At 49.5% G+C, this 15,660-nt stretch overlaps 1 protein-coding gene across 2 annotated transcripts in view; it reads right to left on the bottom strand.

Annotated features, from left to right (window-relative positions):
- Nucleotides 1–12,991, bottom strand: part of LOC131666834 (uncharacterized) — a 38,834-nt gene extending 25,843 nt beyond the window's left edge. For both annotated transcript variants that reach the window (XM_058939804.1, XM_058939803.1), the window contains exons 1-2: nucleotides 12,797–12,991; nucleotides 7,916–8,374 (exon numbers count right to left, since the gene is read on the bottom strand). In XM_058939804.1, coding sequence (XP_058795787.1) covers nucleotides 7,916–8,146 — 231 coding nt within the window. In that variant the 5' untranslated portion in view covers nucleotides 8,147–8,374; nucleotides 12,797–12,991. The remainder of the gene's footprint in view (nucleotides 1–7,915; nucleotides 8,375–12,796) is intronic.
- Between the last annotated feature and the right edge of the window lie 2,669 nt (nucleotides 12,992–15,660).

Here is a 15,660-nt window from a genome sequence, read left to right as displayed (position 1 = left end):
TACCCCAAGTGAACACAACGTCGAATGGAAAAACATCGGGTCGCGGCTTTCAAAAGAAACTCGCGTTTGTGATCAGTCGGACTACTGTTGTTCGAGAATAGCGACAAAAGATTGCGTCATTTGCTTTGTTGTCGACACCGTAGTGTAGAGCTTCAACGCAATGTGAAAGGGCTGTAAAGGAACCTGTGAAAGTCGTAAAAAAAATCAGCGTAAAATTATAAAGTACTAGCGACGTAACTCGAGACCGGGGGAGCGAAAGTAGAGAAAAAAGTTGGCGAAAGCGGGTAGTACGGAGCTTTGGCAGCCTCTTCGTGGAACGCCAAGGCTTGTGTGTCGTCGTACGTCGAGTCGAGTCTCCGGCTAGGTAGGCACGTCTTGGCTCTAGTGAGCAACGCGACATGTGCGCGCAGCTGGTCTGCGATAATGAGCTATTGATCGCCGTCGTCGTTGTCGGGCTGCTCTCGTGTCTCCGTCGTCAGCCGGCAGAAAACGGGAGAGAGAACTTGTATGTGGTTGCCGTGCGAGAAAGTCGCTTTAGCAGAAGTCGGTTAACTTTTCCAAGCAGCGCCTGCAACTGGGAGACTCGTGCGAAATCGGCCGAAAATCTTGCGCAGTGGCCGACAAAGATTTGCCTGAAATCCGCTCGTCGAACGGAAAATCGGCGTTCGTTCGCGGAGTTGGTCGTTCGCGCAACGTGTGATGCCGATTGCGCAAGCGTTGCTGAGGCTAAAATATTTTCGTATCGGACAAGTTTTTAAAGCATCCCATGATGCCTTCTTCCGTTTTCTTTCTCTTGCTTTTGCAACGTGAGCGGAATTCAAGCAGCAAGCTTGCGCTCTCGCTCGCTTAAGTATTTTCTTGTTTGAGCTGAGCTTTGTCGGGGAGCTCTTCAAACGACTACCGAGAGTCGGAGAGCTTTCTGAACTTGGGATTTTAATGACGTTTGGACGACGGAGTTTCACATTGATTTTGTTTACCCTGAAAAAATATATAGGTTGCTTGGAGATTTATTCGCTTTTTTACAATACAGCTGGTAAATTAACACAGTAACATCCGTAACAAACGACTAAATTTACCGCGAATCTATGCCCTAAATTTTAGCTAAAATGATTTATATTTCATGTGCACGTCTCGCAAATCCCATAAGACAAACCACCAAATGGAAAGAACGCCATTAAAGGCCTAATGAAGTAATGAAGTATTCTATCTGGAAAGTGCTAAATCTTTCAATAAATGCCAGGAAAAAAGCAATCACAGCCCTAACCGAAAAAGGGACGAAAGAGCCGAAGCCATGCGGACCCACACTCGAAACATCCTCGAATATCTATTAATACTGAAACAGAGTTGCAGAAGTCGGTTATCAAATCGCGAGTCGCTAACTTCCGGCGAGGCAAGGAAATATCATCCTCCTAGAAGAGGAAGTGGTGCTGCCCTCCGTATAAATTATGCAGCAATCTCTGCGTGAAAATTCAGTTAGGCGCACTCGTACATACAAGTCAAAATATAAATAAACGAGAGAGAGAGAGAGAGAGAGAGAGAGAGAGAGAGAGAGAGAGAGAGAGAGAGAGAGAGAGAGAGAGAGAGCGAGAGGCGCATTGACTTCCATTACACGGCGACCTGCTTTCTTCTTTCCGGCGTTGCGTTTTCTCTTGTTGCCTTCGGCGAAAGCTCTCGAAGAGCTGCCTCCGAACGAGGGGCTTCCACTCGAGAACGTACAAGTGTCGCTAGGCCAGGAGAAATACTTGTCGTTTCGAAATTTCCTTGCCGGCAAGCGATTATTCGGCGAAAAGCCGATTCGCTGCTATACCTACATGCAGTCTTCGGGCGCTCGCTCGAGAGTTATTGCCCGCGAAAACCGAGAAAGGTGAATTCCAGGCGCAAAGCGAGTCTCACTTTGAGACGCGTTTTCACGTCAGTCGTCGCGGAGCAGCTGTCTTTACACGGCGGCGAATTGCCTTGGTGACGCGAGTACATCACGCGCCAGTCACTTGAGTCTCGCGCATATAACCTTGTCAAACACGCTACGAGCCAATTTCAATCGCTGCCAACGAGCGAATGGGAAAAAACCGCCCCGGCATGTCGGAGGAAGTTGCTATGCAGCTACGTCGATCGTAAACAAAGGCGCCTCGTTAATAACCCGTTGACGCGCGATCATTGTGTTTAAGTTGCCGCCGCGTTCTCCGCGTCGTAGTCAAAGCTTGCTTCGCCAGTACTTGGCCTCGTGCACATTCTCGCGCTGTACAACGCGAGCTCTGTCATGTACGCCAGTATACCCTTTGCCGTTGGACGCACGTTTGCACGCGTGGCTTTGTCGCGCGACCGGAACGTTTACTGCTGTATTTTGACAGCCGAGAGCGGCCTTTGCTCATTTCAAAATGGCCTGTCGACGATCGTCCGAAAACCATTCGAACGAGCTATAGCTCGTGGCCGTTAGTGGTGTGCAATTGACGAAACGCGGCCTTCACAATTGATTATCCGGCTTGTCAGACGACCAACGGCAATGGACGCTCGACACCATACACCATTTCTCAAGAGCGTCATTGACAATCTTCGGTTGGCTGGTCGACTAGCGTTAATAGGATGAAGCAATTTGCTCGCTCGTTTTTCCAAGATCGACGCGTAGCAGAAGTAAGCTCGAGAAGAGAAAGCAGCATTAAAGGCGCCACAGTCGACAAGTCGCGACGAATATACTTAACGAGTCGCAGCCAATAGCTGCGTTTTGCAGATCACCGCGTGTTTTTTTTTTAAACGAAACGAGAAAAAGCGAGAAAAAGCACGTCTCTCGTGATTCCCCCTCAGACAGAAGAGAAGCGAGCACGCAACGATCGAAGCAAAAGCGACGTGGTCGTTAATCATGAGGCGTAACGCACGTGATGGATTAAAATTTGCAACGACTCTGTAGCGCGAGCGCGTCTCTCTTTTTTCATTTCCTACTTGTTTTGTCGAAGCGAGCACGCGGCTGTCGGAAGGCAACTCGGGGAAAAACTAATTTTCGCGTTGACGCGTCTCCGATTTTTTGCCGCGCGACAACGGCGCCGCCTGAAATTTAGATTCGCTTCTGGTGATGTATTTAACTTGCGTGCGCGTGGCTGTGGGCTTCACGGAAAATTCCGAAAAAAGAACAACAACCAAGGTCGTTATTAATTTGTGGTTGTCAAAGTTGATGCCACTAAGGATGCCACTTATTTACGCGGAATGCTTCAAGATCTTTCGTTTGCCAAGGCGAGAGCGATTGCATCGGTGTGCATGACTTTAGTAATTTATAACTTGCTGAAAGTATCTCGATAACGGTAGGTCGAGTATTGAAGGTGAGTACGATAAGCAATATCGCTGAATTTGCAGCTTTTCCGCGCAGTCCGACAATAGCTGAGCACGGAAAGAAAACCAACTGGAACTGAAGACATCAAACGTACAGTTGCGATAAAGCCAACGGAAAAAAATCGTCGTCTCTAAAATCGTATATACCGGCGATTTGGAAGGCAAGCAAGAAAAAGAGACCGCACCAAATAGAAATCTTAAACGTCTCTTATCGACTGTTTACCAGAGTGATTCCGCTACTCGATCGCTTGCTAGAGAGAGAGAGAGAGAGAGAGAGAGAGAGAGAGAGAGAGAGAGAGAGAAGCAAGAGAGAGAGAGAGAAAGCAAGAGAGATAGAGAGCACGGCCAATCTCGAGTGGCGCGTAAGGTCGTTCGTGGGAGTAGCGAAGCGGGAAATCGAAGCGAATTTTGATTTCTTTTTTGCTCCTTCCCCGTGGCTCAAGGGAATTGCCGAATGTGATTTCCGTATAGCCGGCGTTAATGCGATATCACATATAGCATGCATAGCCGGAAGCTTATACGTACATTTTTTTAGATTTTTTTCCGTCGCGCGCTCTCGCTACATCAACATCTCGCTTCGTTAGCATTCCGTGACTGCAGCGACTGTTATTGGTCACCGGTTATTACGTACGAATCGACCTATCAACATACATATGTATACATCGTAACAATGCCAAGGACGATATCGACACGCCGTTGTCTAGCATGCAGAATACTAAGTGTAACGAGGCGCGTTAGCAAGAGCCACCCAAACGATGCCTCCGTTCTGTCTTTCTCGCGCTCGGTGTGTGGCAGTGAAATGTGGAGCGCACTCGCGAAAAAACCGAGAATCGTTTCGCCGAGGAGCAATAAAGCCGCGGCGCCTCGTCTCGTCTCGGTGGTCTTGGCTCGTCGACGCGAAAGTTATAGGTATGGAGCTCGGGCGCGCACACTGCCTGTAGGTGACGCCTATACCGCAAGCGAGCTTTATCCAATCCAGGCTCGCTCGCACCGCTCGTCTACGAGCGGAGCCTGGGCCTTTTCGAGACTCGGTCTTGGCCTTTCTCTCGTGCTCAAACGATTTGACTGATGCTTGCGCGTGTATGCCAACCGAAAGCGGAGCGATGCTTACGACCGAGCGAAAAATCGAAATGGCGTTTTGTTCCTTTTCATTGGAATAGCAGTCGTCGGAACAAACGAGCGAGAGAGCGAGCGACAAAAGAGAGCTCGTACAACTGCGAGACTTGAATTATTCGTGCAAGCTCGTGTTCTTCTGTTCTTCGTATTTTTTGCCGCTCGTTCGCTCGCTCGTCCTGTCCTCGTTTCATTTTCTCTCTTTCGAGGGCCAAACAATAACTTGTATGACAATCCTGCCCGTTGTTGCAATAACGTATCAATACCATTATGGCAGCCAACGAATAATAGAAAATCTGGTCTTTTCAGAGGCCCACGGCCAGCCGGAAAAATTAGCGCGCGTTATTTCGGAGGCTGTTATCAGTCCCGTAGCGCGACGTGCCTATGCCTTTATATACGAGTATATAGCACCGCGAGGCTGCGAGGCTGCGAGGCTGCATATAGCGCGCGAGGATCAGCGACGAAATCCCCGAGAGCAAATCGTCGAGCGGCGGGAGAGCTCGAAATATCCCACTCTCAACTTCCGCGCGTCCATTCGAGGCATCCGCGCGCTCGAGCAATTACCGGCCTCGTAAAAATTCTGCAGGCGCCCCACCTACCTACCTAAAGCTCAAAGCCCTCCTGCCGCTGGCTGCCTACGTCGGCGCCAAGCTTGATCGTTTTCGCGCAACCAGCTGGCCCTCTAGCCTTCTAGCTTCCTAGCTTTCTAGCTTTCTAGCTGGCAGTGGCACCGACGCGCGCAAATCTTGCTTTCGATGCGCGATCGCTTCCGAAATGGAAAGTTCTTTGCGAGGGGCGACTTGCAAGCTCGGGAGCTCGATGCGAGCTGGAGAACGATCGAGCTTCTCCGAAAAGCCCCAGCCCTCTGACGTCCTTGGCGTCCTTGGCGTCCTTCCAAACTTCCCTTTTTCCGAATACGAGGACCACGCTCGGCGAAGATTGCCGATCCGAGTCAGCGAAATCGCGCGCGATTAGCGGCCGATCCTCCGTTCGTGAGGGCGCAACGATTGCCGACTGCAGTCAAAGTGGAGAGAGCACGCAGCACCAAGCAGTCGGCCAAGTACCAGCTAAGTTGCCTCGCTTGGCTAAGCACGTGGCACGTTAAATCGAATAGCGCTGACACGGATCACCAGTCGATTTATCTCCGGCCGGGCGGCGCGCTGCTCTTTCGTGCGCGCACACGAAACAATGGCACTGCTTATCGACCTCGCAAATTCCAAGTTGGGAAGTTTGTCCGGGCCGAACTCTCTTTCCTCGTCGGAGGCACGCCCGGCAGGACATATCGGCCGCCAAACCAGATGATCTCGCCGAGGCGTGCGCCGAGAGCGGAGAGGCCCCTCGGGAGGGCTGGTCAAGCTGCTTCTGGCGCAAGCAGAACCGAGCACGGAGCACGCGCGCTCGATGCACTCATGACCAGCCTGCAACCTGTGTACGTGCAGGCGACCGACAAAAACTTTCGACTCGCGCACGTCCCAGCGTAGCAAACTTCAACTTGCCGGCGAGCAAGGCTGGGCGCTCTCCGTCTTGCCGAAAGCGTCCGTTTGCTATACGCGGCACGCTTTGTTTTCGCTGGCCGATCGCAATGCGAACATCCTCTCCACGGACAACTTTTCGATTGCTTCTCTCCGACTGTATTTCACTGCGATGAGATATTCGACTTTTACAAGTGTCCAAAGTGTCCTTATCTTGACTGTCGTTGTCAGTGTCTCAAAATCGAAGTCGTTGTGACCCGGAAAGGAGCTCAGCACCGGTCGATCAGAGCGAAACGCGGCAGTAGCCCACTACACCCGAACTACATGGCTATAACTCACCTCCTACCGCGTAATACTCGATGCGTGCTTCATCTGCGGGTCCTGCAATAAAATGCAATCCTAGCCGCCGAGCACCCGACAACTTTCCCATTGTCTTTACGTGCACGTATGTATCTATTGAAAATCGGACTGTCCGGCTGACCCATGTATGAGCAGTCGTGGATTATCGACAAATTCAAAAGCAAAATTCCCCTTTCAGATAAAAAACCTTACCCTTACATTGCCTGCTCTTGTCGGCGTAATAGAGTGTCGGAAAAGGAGGGCGACCATGCAAAAAGAGACATTAACGAGAGCGCAGATGAAAGGACTTTCGATAAAATTAGATTTTACGTTATATTTCCTTTTTTTTCACATGGAAGATGAACCAGTTTGAGTTTCTTGATATTTCAATTATCTGTTATGTGCTTATCATTATTTTTTGGCAAAATTTACCAAGGAAGACTCTGAAAGAGAACCATATCTAAAGTATAATTTTAATTCTTTGGTTTATAAGATGTCAATAATAAATTACTCGAAAGAGTTTTGAAAGAATCAAATATTCACGTCACACTTAACAGAAGTAATCTATAGGAAAGGATAAGGCCTAAAGCTCCACCAGAAAAAGTCAAAGTTAAACTTAGTCACTGGAAAGACGAAGAAGAAGGTATTTTGAGCTTCAGAAATCGAAAAATAAATCAATTCAATTATCAAATTTACCATTAGAAAATTAAGTTCCGCGGATCTGTAGCCGTTTGCAAAATCGCTGGAATGGTGGTGGCGGTGGCAACCGACGACGGAGCTAAGTTTTTCATTTGGATTTTTTCATAATTCTGTTTAAACCGTGGACTGATTGTACGTACGGACGCGATAACGAAATTATGCAAATGCATTTACCCAAAGCAAAACTTGTTGCAGCTCAACCGAATTACTCTCTCTCTCTCTCTCTCTCTCTCTCTCGTGATTACGCGGACGTGGAAAAGAACGAGCGAAAAGGCCTTGACATTCGTAGACGGTGAGAATGTTGCATGACGCGACAAGCAGCAGCAGGGAAATTAATTTTGCAAAGCTTCGTCCGTTTATCCGTTGGCCTCCTACTCTTCTCAAAGAATCTCTGTTTTAATTAGCATCTCGCAAAAGATGTGCGTTTCTAGAGAGGCAGCCATCAACTGTACACCCGTTAAAATATTCCGACGGGCGTCCGCTGTCATTAATTATTTTTAATTAAAAAACATTTCCGATGCAACAAAAAGTTGGAAAATACGATTTTGTTGGAATAAAAAAAACCAACGTGACAGTTTATGTAGGTCGTTTAAACTTTTTCGGAAAAAAGATCCACAATTAAACTTGGTCTGCTCGTTAGCGATAATGACCGAGAGATAGTAAACTTTAAATAATTGCACTCCAAAAATGTTTCAAGTGTGTACGTACATAGCTGAGGAATGAGTTTCAGTAGCGACAGTTCCCATGATGAGGCGAATCCTTCAATACGCCTAACACGATCGACATATCCAGCAGACGCAAGCTGTTATTAGAACTGCGAATATTCGTGATAATCGCTTCTCTGAACTCTATTCCACAAACATAGGTGGTTATAACAGAGAATCAATGGAGGCTATTATACCGACTAGTTTGAACCAAAATAACCACAAAATAGCTATCTATCGACAAACGAATGAGTGAATAATCTGGCTAACCTTGTTGGAATAACCGTTGTATCGAAGTAGCTTTCTGCAGCACTTGCCACGGTTCTCATAATAGAACATCTGCACCATGTCGGGTCTGTCGTTGGCGGCACTGATGGTAAACGGGCCGCCGCTACGTCGATTCTTTTGCCGAGTCGACGGATCCTGCGACGGTTCCTGTTGCGCTTGTTGCGAACTTGTCCGCCGCCCTAAGGAAACACACGGACACCATCCCGAGACCATCACCAACGCTTAACGCGGCCTCCTCCGCCAGCCTTCCTTTTCTGTTTTTATTATCTTTATCGTTCTCCACTTCCGCCTCTCTCTCTCTCTCTCACTTTATCTCGACCTCTCTATCGCTCGCACATCATTCCTCGATCGCTTGATTTTTTCGTCTGCGACTTTGCAGCTTATTGCGGCGGCTCGGCTCGAGGAAGCATCTTTGCAATTGCAGGCATGTTTGCAATGGATCTGTTAACAGAAAATGATTCACATTCCGTTATGACAAATACAGGAACCCGCTGCAGTACTTAATTATTTGTAAAGGTAGTGATAAAAAAAGTCTAATGAGATACGAAAGTGATAACGATTGAACCGTCGAAATACTGGAAATCATCTAAGAACGATACATAGTGACAGAGGCAGCCATGAAATGATCGACGGAATATCCTGAGCGCAGAAGAGGAGAATTAAAGCGAAGAAAACGGTGCCGGAGACGTCGTGCACTTCCTCTCTTCAACGGTGCGGCTTAATTGCCAGCAGTTATACGGAGTTATCAATTAAATCAAGTTCGCGAGACTAGAGACTCCATTGGTGATATCCAATAAAAAAATTAAAGATTTACTTGCATCAGAGCTAGGCTGGAGCGACGATCTTTCAGAAATGAGTGAGATTTCGTGAAATGGGCCGTCCGCAGAGAAAGAGTCTCGTTAGAGAGTAGCTTGAAAAGGGGGGAGAAAGAGTAGATCCAATTTAACGCTCCTTTTCGCGAGCGCACATGAACTAAGACTGCAATTTCGCCGGAACGAGCCATTCTCTCTCTCTCTCTCTCTCTCTCTCTCTCTCTCTCTCTCTCTCTCTCTCTCTCTCTCTCTTTCTCTCTTTCTCTCTACAGCAGCCGAGCCAAGGCTGGATTTCCGTGGCGCCGCTACATGCGCTGTTTTGTTTTCTCTTTCTCGAGTGACTCTACTGAATGAACGAGCGGGCTTCAATGCTGTTGAAACATGTAGATTGTTTCGCCAAAATATTCGTGTGTGCTATAATAATTTCATTCTTTTGCTTTTATTCGGCCACTGCCTTCAAAAATAATGCATTCTGCCAATCAATCAAGTGTATCGTGCAATGTTAGTCGACATATCAAACGCTGACATTCGCATGACTTTCTCCTTATTCGATTGTTTGAAACTAAAAAAAGTTCGTTCCACTGTAAATGGAGAGCTCCGAGAAACTAAACGCACTTTTAATTCAAATAACATTTTTTTTTGGGTTCTGTGATACGCGAGACTTTTACATTTGGCGTAAAAAAATGTTTCAATAAAACATCAGTTTCAGTAACGAACCTGCCAGTGTAAAAAGTTGATACTCTTGATTTTCGCTCGTGTAACTAACAACTCACTCATACTCGGGTAGCACATGAAAAAACTACAAAACTACATTTTCAGACTCATTCAGTCTGCAAACGACAAGAAAGCTGAACACGCATAAAAAGAGAAAACTACAAAACTACATTTCCAGACTCATTCCGCCTGCAAACAACAAGAAAAGCCGAACACGCGTAAAAAAAAGTGTCGGTAAAAAGAAGCTCGGCGGATAAGCACTCGCGCGAATACAAAAATCAACGCTCGGGCATTAACGTACGTCCATCTTTCTCGTTTTCTCTCGCTCGTGAAATGAGCAGCGAGGGAGCGGCGAGTGGGGGTGTCCGCGCGTACAATTCGCGCCCGTCAACTGCAGAGAACTCGATATAGCGCTTCGGTCTTCACGGCTCGCGCGAGCGTTTCCCGTAAAACTTGGCTCCACGCGTGTACACCAATTGTGCGCTTTGTTTTCCGAACGGCGATTGTTCTGATTGAATAAGTTAGAGGACCGCCTCCTCCCCTCCTCTTGCTTCTCGTACTAACCGAGCGCGAGGCCGAAAGTCGACCGGGAACAGAGCTGTTTCTGCTTTCTTTTACTTTTGGCGCTTCTTCCATTGTACATCATTGGCAGGAAGGAATTTCCTCGCGGGCTGAGCTACTTGGCGGACTAGCGCAAGCTCCTCTTTTGGCGAAGCTGTTTTCCCGAGGCGGGCACTACGAATTTACCGGCTTGTTTGTCCGCAATGCCGACCAATTGTATTTATTCAATTTACCTACAGAACTTTTTGCGACGCGGCTGTTGTAAGTGGCGCATATACTGTGAGCAAAATGTAATTTGGTTTCCACTAAGCCGTAAGTCTGCTATTATTGTGCGGCGATTCAATCGGGACCATTTGGCCAGAACCTCATCGCAGTGCTATTACATTGATTCGCTGGCGACAATACGTTGTTTCGAGCGACAGAAATATCCTATAACTATGAAAAATACTCGTTCATGCGTCAGCCACTATAGGGATTGTGTGCGCAATTTCACTATTCATCGGTACAGCTTTTCTAGCAACTCTAGTCTCATCAAGAGTTTTCGTTTTGTATTCGAGAGAACGTCTCACTCAATTGTTAAATATAAAAGATGCCTAATTGAAATCCGCCCAATCGCATAACCGAGTGATAACGTAGCTGACATTAGCAAGCTTGATTAACGAAACGTCGACGCGACTCCCTGGCAAAAACAATTTTCGTATTTTATTACGTGATTGCATCCGGCGATCGACTCGAAAAACTGGCAGCCACCCAATCTCTCCTTAATCGATATGTTAAATCGACTTGGGAAATAGAGAACAGACCGCGGCTCTCTAAAAATCAGAGCCAAGCGAGACTACCGCGGAGAGCATCTTTGCTCACTTCACTTTTATCGATGAAGCGTTTCCATCCCGTCGAAGCAACTACGTCCGCAAGCAAGTCTGGCAAGTCTGCAGTCTGCCGCAACAATAAAAACTAATAAAGCGTCGGATCGGCACAGCGCTGCGAAAAAACTATCTCGGCGGAAAATCGGGCAGTGTGTCCCCCGAGTAATGGCGCACCGTTCGCACCTGCGAAGCCCAGCGAACCGCCTGCTAGGGAACGCGCGTGCATACGTACAGCAGGCCCATCCGCGGTCGCTGCCCTTCTTTGCTTTTCGCGGTGATCCCGCAATAAGGGCGACGCGAGGAGAGGTACGCCGCGGATGTCCCGCAACTGCAAATGCGCTCGATCACTTGTTGCCATTATTGCGCGCAGCGTCCCGCCAGTCTAGCCGTCCGGTCGATATCCGTGCGAGCGATGATCGCGCACGCACGTCTGCGAGATACCACGCGCGCCGGCAGATACCACGCGTGCGCTGCCTCGTCGAGAGAGCAAACAAAGAAGGAATCGTCGGCTCATGACAATCGCAATTCGCGAGAGGTCCCCCTGCGGATATGAAACCGAGGGGACAGATGCAGTGACAGTAGTGTAGTGGGTGGTGGTGGTGCCACGGGGGAGCGAATCATATGCACCTGCCGCGCTCTCTGGCTCGTCTGGCGCGCTGATTTATGGTTTATGGCCGACAGCGGGCAAAAACTTGCAGTCCCGATCTCGTTACGGGACGCATTATATCTCCAACTCTCGCTCTCCCCCTTACGCGGCTAGTTGCCGCTTTGGCGGTGGCCTGCTTTCCTTAATGTCATTAGTCTGCCATGCGATAAGCTCTCCTTTGATTTGATGCAGCTCACTTTGATTACGCAAATTCAACTTTGGCTTTCTCTCAAATTTCGGAGTTTACCACTGCAACGCTGCGAAAGCTTCGCGCGCGGCGCCAAGTCAGTTGGAGATTGTACCGATATAACTCGCAAGCCTGCAGTTCGATCGTGAAAGTCGGCTACGAGCTTCCCGTTGCGGCAACTCATTCATTGCGGAAAAAGCCAAGTGAACAATGCGACACCCCGCTTGTTTAGTTTAGTTTCTCGAGCAAATCGAGCAGGTAAGTCAACGACGACCGTACGCGAAGCATTATTGACAGGGTGTTTCGAAGAAGCAGATGCTGTTCAGGTACAGCAGCCATTGAAGCTTCGCTCATTTACCGCGCGACTTCAAGCTGCCCTATATCCCAGAAAGCCCTGTTTGCCGTAAAATGTTCAAACTGACAGCGCACAAAAGCCCCCCGGTTCGCGAGCAAGTGCACTCGGTCATTCACTGGACCGTGAGTAGGACGCAGAGGAGCGCGGACTCGAAGGTCGCGCGGCAGAAGCGCTCTGAGCAGCAGCAAGGACAAGGATCGATCTGGCACGGACAAACGGACGGACGGGCGGACGGACGGACGGACGAAGGGACGGACGAAGGGACGGACGAAGGGACGGACGAAGGGACGGACGAAGGGACGGACGAAGGGACGGAAAAACCAGAGCGAGAGAGAAACGAGTTGCCGGGCGGCTTTCAAAGCAGCCTCACAGCTGGTGCTGGCGATGCTCTCGACGCTGCGAGAGCGCGGCAGGGCAAGACGCGGCCGGCGCACACGGCCACACGCGCGCCACGCGCGCACACAAAGAGCCTCGCTCTGCGAAAAGCTCCACGTGCATTCTGCCCTCCTCGCACACGCATGCTGCTGCAGGTTTTCTCTCTGCCAGGCGCCTGTCGACTCCGCGAGTCGAAATCGACGACCACGACGACCGCGTGCGCTTCTACACTTCAGCGAAACTGCGAGCTTGCGCGTATCCTCGCACAGCAGCGCTGCCTCGCGCATACGTCCGCGTACAATTGCAAGACGGACAAGCCGCAAAAAATTGTATCAAAGACAAGGCACCTTTTCTCTCTTTCTAATTGCGCATTCGCTCCGGCGTCGCGGCAGCGGCAACAGTGGCACATCAACAACAACAACAACAATAACAATAACAACGACGACGACGACGACGACGACGACGACGAGCAGAGTAAACCACTGTGTGAGTGCGCGTGAACAACAACTCGCGCGACGAACACTGCCGAGCGACTGCAGCTGCCCGCCGAGGGCGCGGGCCGTACTGGCGTCATCGCGCGCGAAGCGCCGCCGGGGCTCGCACTCCAGTCCGCAGATCCACCAGCCGAAGCCGCGCGCCACTCGCACATGCGCAACTCGCTCCCGCGTGCTCGCCTCATCCGGCTCGTCCTTGCCTATTTCTACTTAAACATTCGTTTTGCCGGAATAATGTCTTCTCTGTCGCTGCCAGCAAGGAAGACGACCTCCTTTGCTCTTTCTCCCCTTCTCCGTTATAATTGATGTTCTTAGCCTCGGGGGCAATTAATGCTCGACTTTGAGACTCGAAGCAGAGTGAGAGAGTAGAGAGTGGCTTTTATCCATGTTGCCGGATGGCATATCGATGGACGCCATGGACGTATATCAAAAGTAACTGCATTTCGAGCTTTTCCTGCGTATGCGGCAAAAACTTTTGCCGCACTTGCGACGGATTGATTTAGAACTTTGTTTGCTTTGCTATCTTGTTCTTTTCTTAATTAAGCTATGATAATTCACGGCCACAGAAATTTGAATTATCACTTGATCCGAAGAGAAAAGCAGCTCGGGATGGCTTTCTTATTGGCTGTTTGCTCGATGACAGAGTGATATCGAGGTGCTCTTTATTGACTGCAGACAATAGAGAGGAATAATATTCCGGACGATTGGCTTTGAAAACTAATTTTCATTGATGGAATAATACTTTGAATAATGGCGTCTCCTTAAGGAATGGATATAACAAAAGCCGGAAGCTCTCTTAATTTTCGATCAGACCATCGCGGATATTGCTCGTGAATAAAAGAGAAGCTGATTCATAGCGGCTGAATCTTAATGTTCCAACAACAAAATTGTCGATCGGCCATTCGATACTACTCGCTATGGAAACAAGCCACAAAAAGTCCCTAATAACCATGTTCAATGCCTAATAGACGTCATTCAGCAGAGGCTCGCCATGCACGCGCTCGACAATACAATTACACGCACACGAACGGCACTGATTCCCTTTGATCGCCGCATAAAAGCTTTTTTTCCAGAGTAATCACGCCTCGCGGTGTCAAAAGAGATGCATACGTCGAGCGGCGGCGAGCATCAGTAGATAGCCACTTGAAAGCTTCGTAGGGCCAGCCGATGTGGCGCGTACCGTGGGCAGCTTCTCTCACCGGAGAGCACAGTAGGCGCAGTCTGCACGATTTTATACGATGTACAAAGGCGCGTTCCGCTTGTTTCGAAAATTCGACGACGAAAGGCCACCGATTACACGCCCGAAGAGCTATTATTCTATTGCACGCTCGGCGTTAGAATGAAAAATTCAGGTCACCTTTAAAAATGTGTCGAGCACCTCTCGGAAGCCGAATGGAAAGAGATTACTCCTTTGCGAAGGCTGTAGCAGCAGCCTCCTAATGCATCCGATTTGTAGCTATCGACTTTTAGATAGCGAGGGAGCTTAACCTTTTCAAAGAGGCAAGAGGCGGCACCGGCATACCCGGCAGACCCGGCAGACCCGGCAGAGCGAAAAAAGCGAAGAAAAGTTGAAGGGACGGCGACACTGACACTACTTAAAAGTCAATAAAGCTCGCCCTGCCTCTTTTTCGTATCGGACACTCGGTTTACTCCGAGTGGATTAGACGCCAGAATGGAGCTTGTTCCATGGCCCGCGATAACGCCATCGGATATCGGCTATAGCCGCAGTCTCGCGAGAAGCACGACTACGCTTCTCGCTTGGTTCCACGCAAGAGCTATACCCTGCCGCTGCTTTTGTTTGCGTTTGCAGACAAAAGCAGCAGCGCTAATGTGTGGAATGCCGTTCGGAACCAGAATCAAGTCAAACGATGCTCGCTTGATTGAAACCTGACTTTCTAAGCCACTTCTCGATGCAGCCTATTGATAGTGGAACGGCGTAGGGCGTCGTTCGCAATCGACACCTGACACACAACGCACACAGCACCGCGAGGAAGACCGATGCATTGATACTCTCACGGCTCGCGTCTACGTACTCGCCCGGCCTGCTGATGCATCGACGACGCTTCTTCCTTCCTCGACGAGTGCAGCTGCAAAGCCACGGACTGTCGCGCGCCAGTCACGTACTCTTGCCGCGTCGCCTTTTTCGCGCCCACGAGTGCGCCTATCGAATTTCAAGCCAGTCGTATAGGCGCGCTGACAAGGGGGAGGAGGCAGGAATTGATTTTTCGATCAGTTGGTTTTCGCGGCGGTGAGATAGGAGAGAAAGCCGAGGGAACGTTCTGGCTTGTAGTCATAACCATCGGCAGCCTAATTGCCCGTCGATACTGCAATGCAGAGCCCCGAGAGTGCAGCCTCTTGCACGTCAACAAACATCTCTCTCTCTCTCTCTCTCTCTCTCTCTCTCTCTCTCTCTCTCTCTCTCTCTCTCTCTCTCACTCTCTCGATTTGGCTCTCCAAGCCGCAGAAAGCACCGTCGATTAAGCTCACCAGAACAATGCTCGCTCGCGATCGCTCGACATTCAGCGACGCGACAACGCCAGACGAGCTCGGGTGAAGAACCTTTGCGCGAGACAGCTGTGACGTTGGTGCGTCTAGTGGCCGTCGCTGCACCTTTACATGCGCTTTCCTCTCGACGACGCGCCCGCGCCGTACGTGATCCCTCGGACGCTTTGGCACTGCGTGCACTTTGTCGCACGAGCGAGGGTTGCGCGCGCCAA

The sequence above is a fragment of the Phymastichus coffea genome, unplaced genomic scaffold, assembly GCF_024137745.1.
Source record: "Phymastichus coffea isolate CEN01 unplaced genomic scaffold, Cenicafe_Pcof_1.1 PCOF00061, whole genome shotgun sequence".
In the NCBI taxonomy this organism is placed as follows: Eukaryota; Metazoa; Arthropoda; class Insecta; order Hymenoptera; family Eulophidae; genus Phymastichus; species Phymastichus coffea.
The sequence above is the reverse complement of the archived record's forward strand: the minus strand, read 5'-3'. Positions and strand labels throughout refer to the sequence as shown.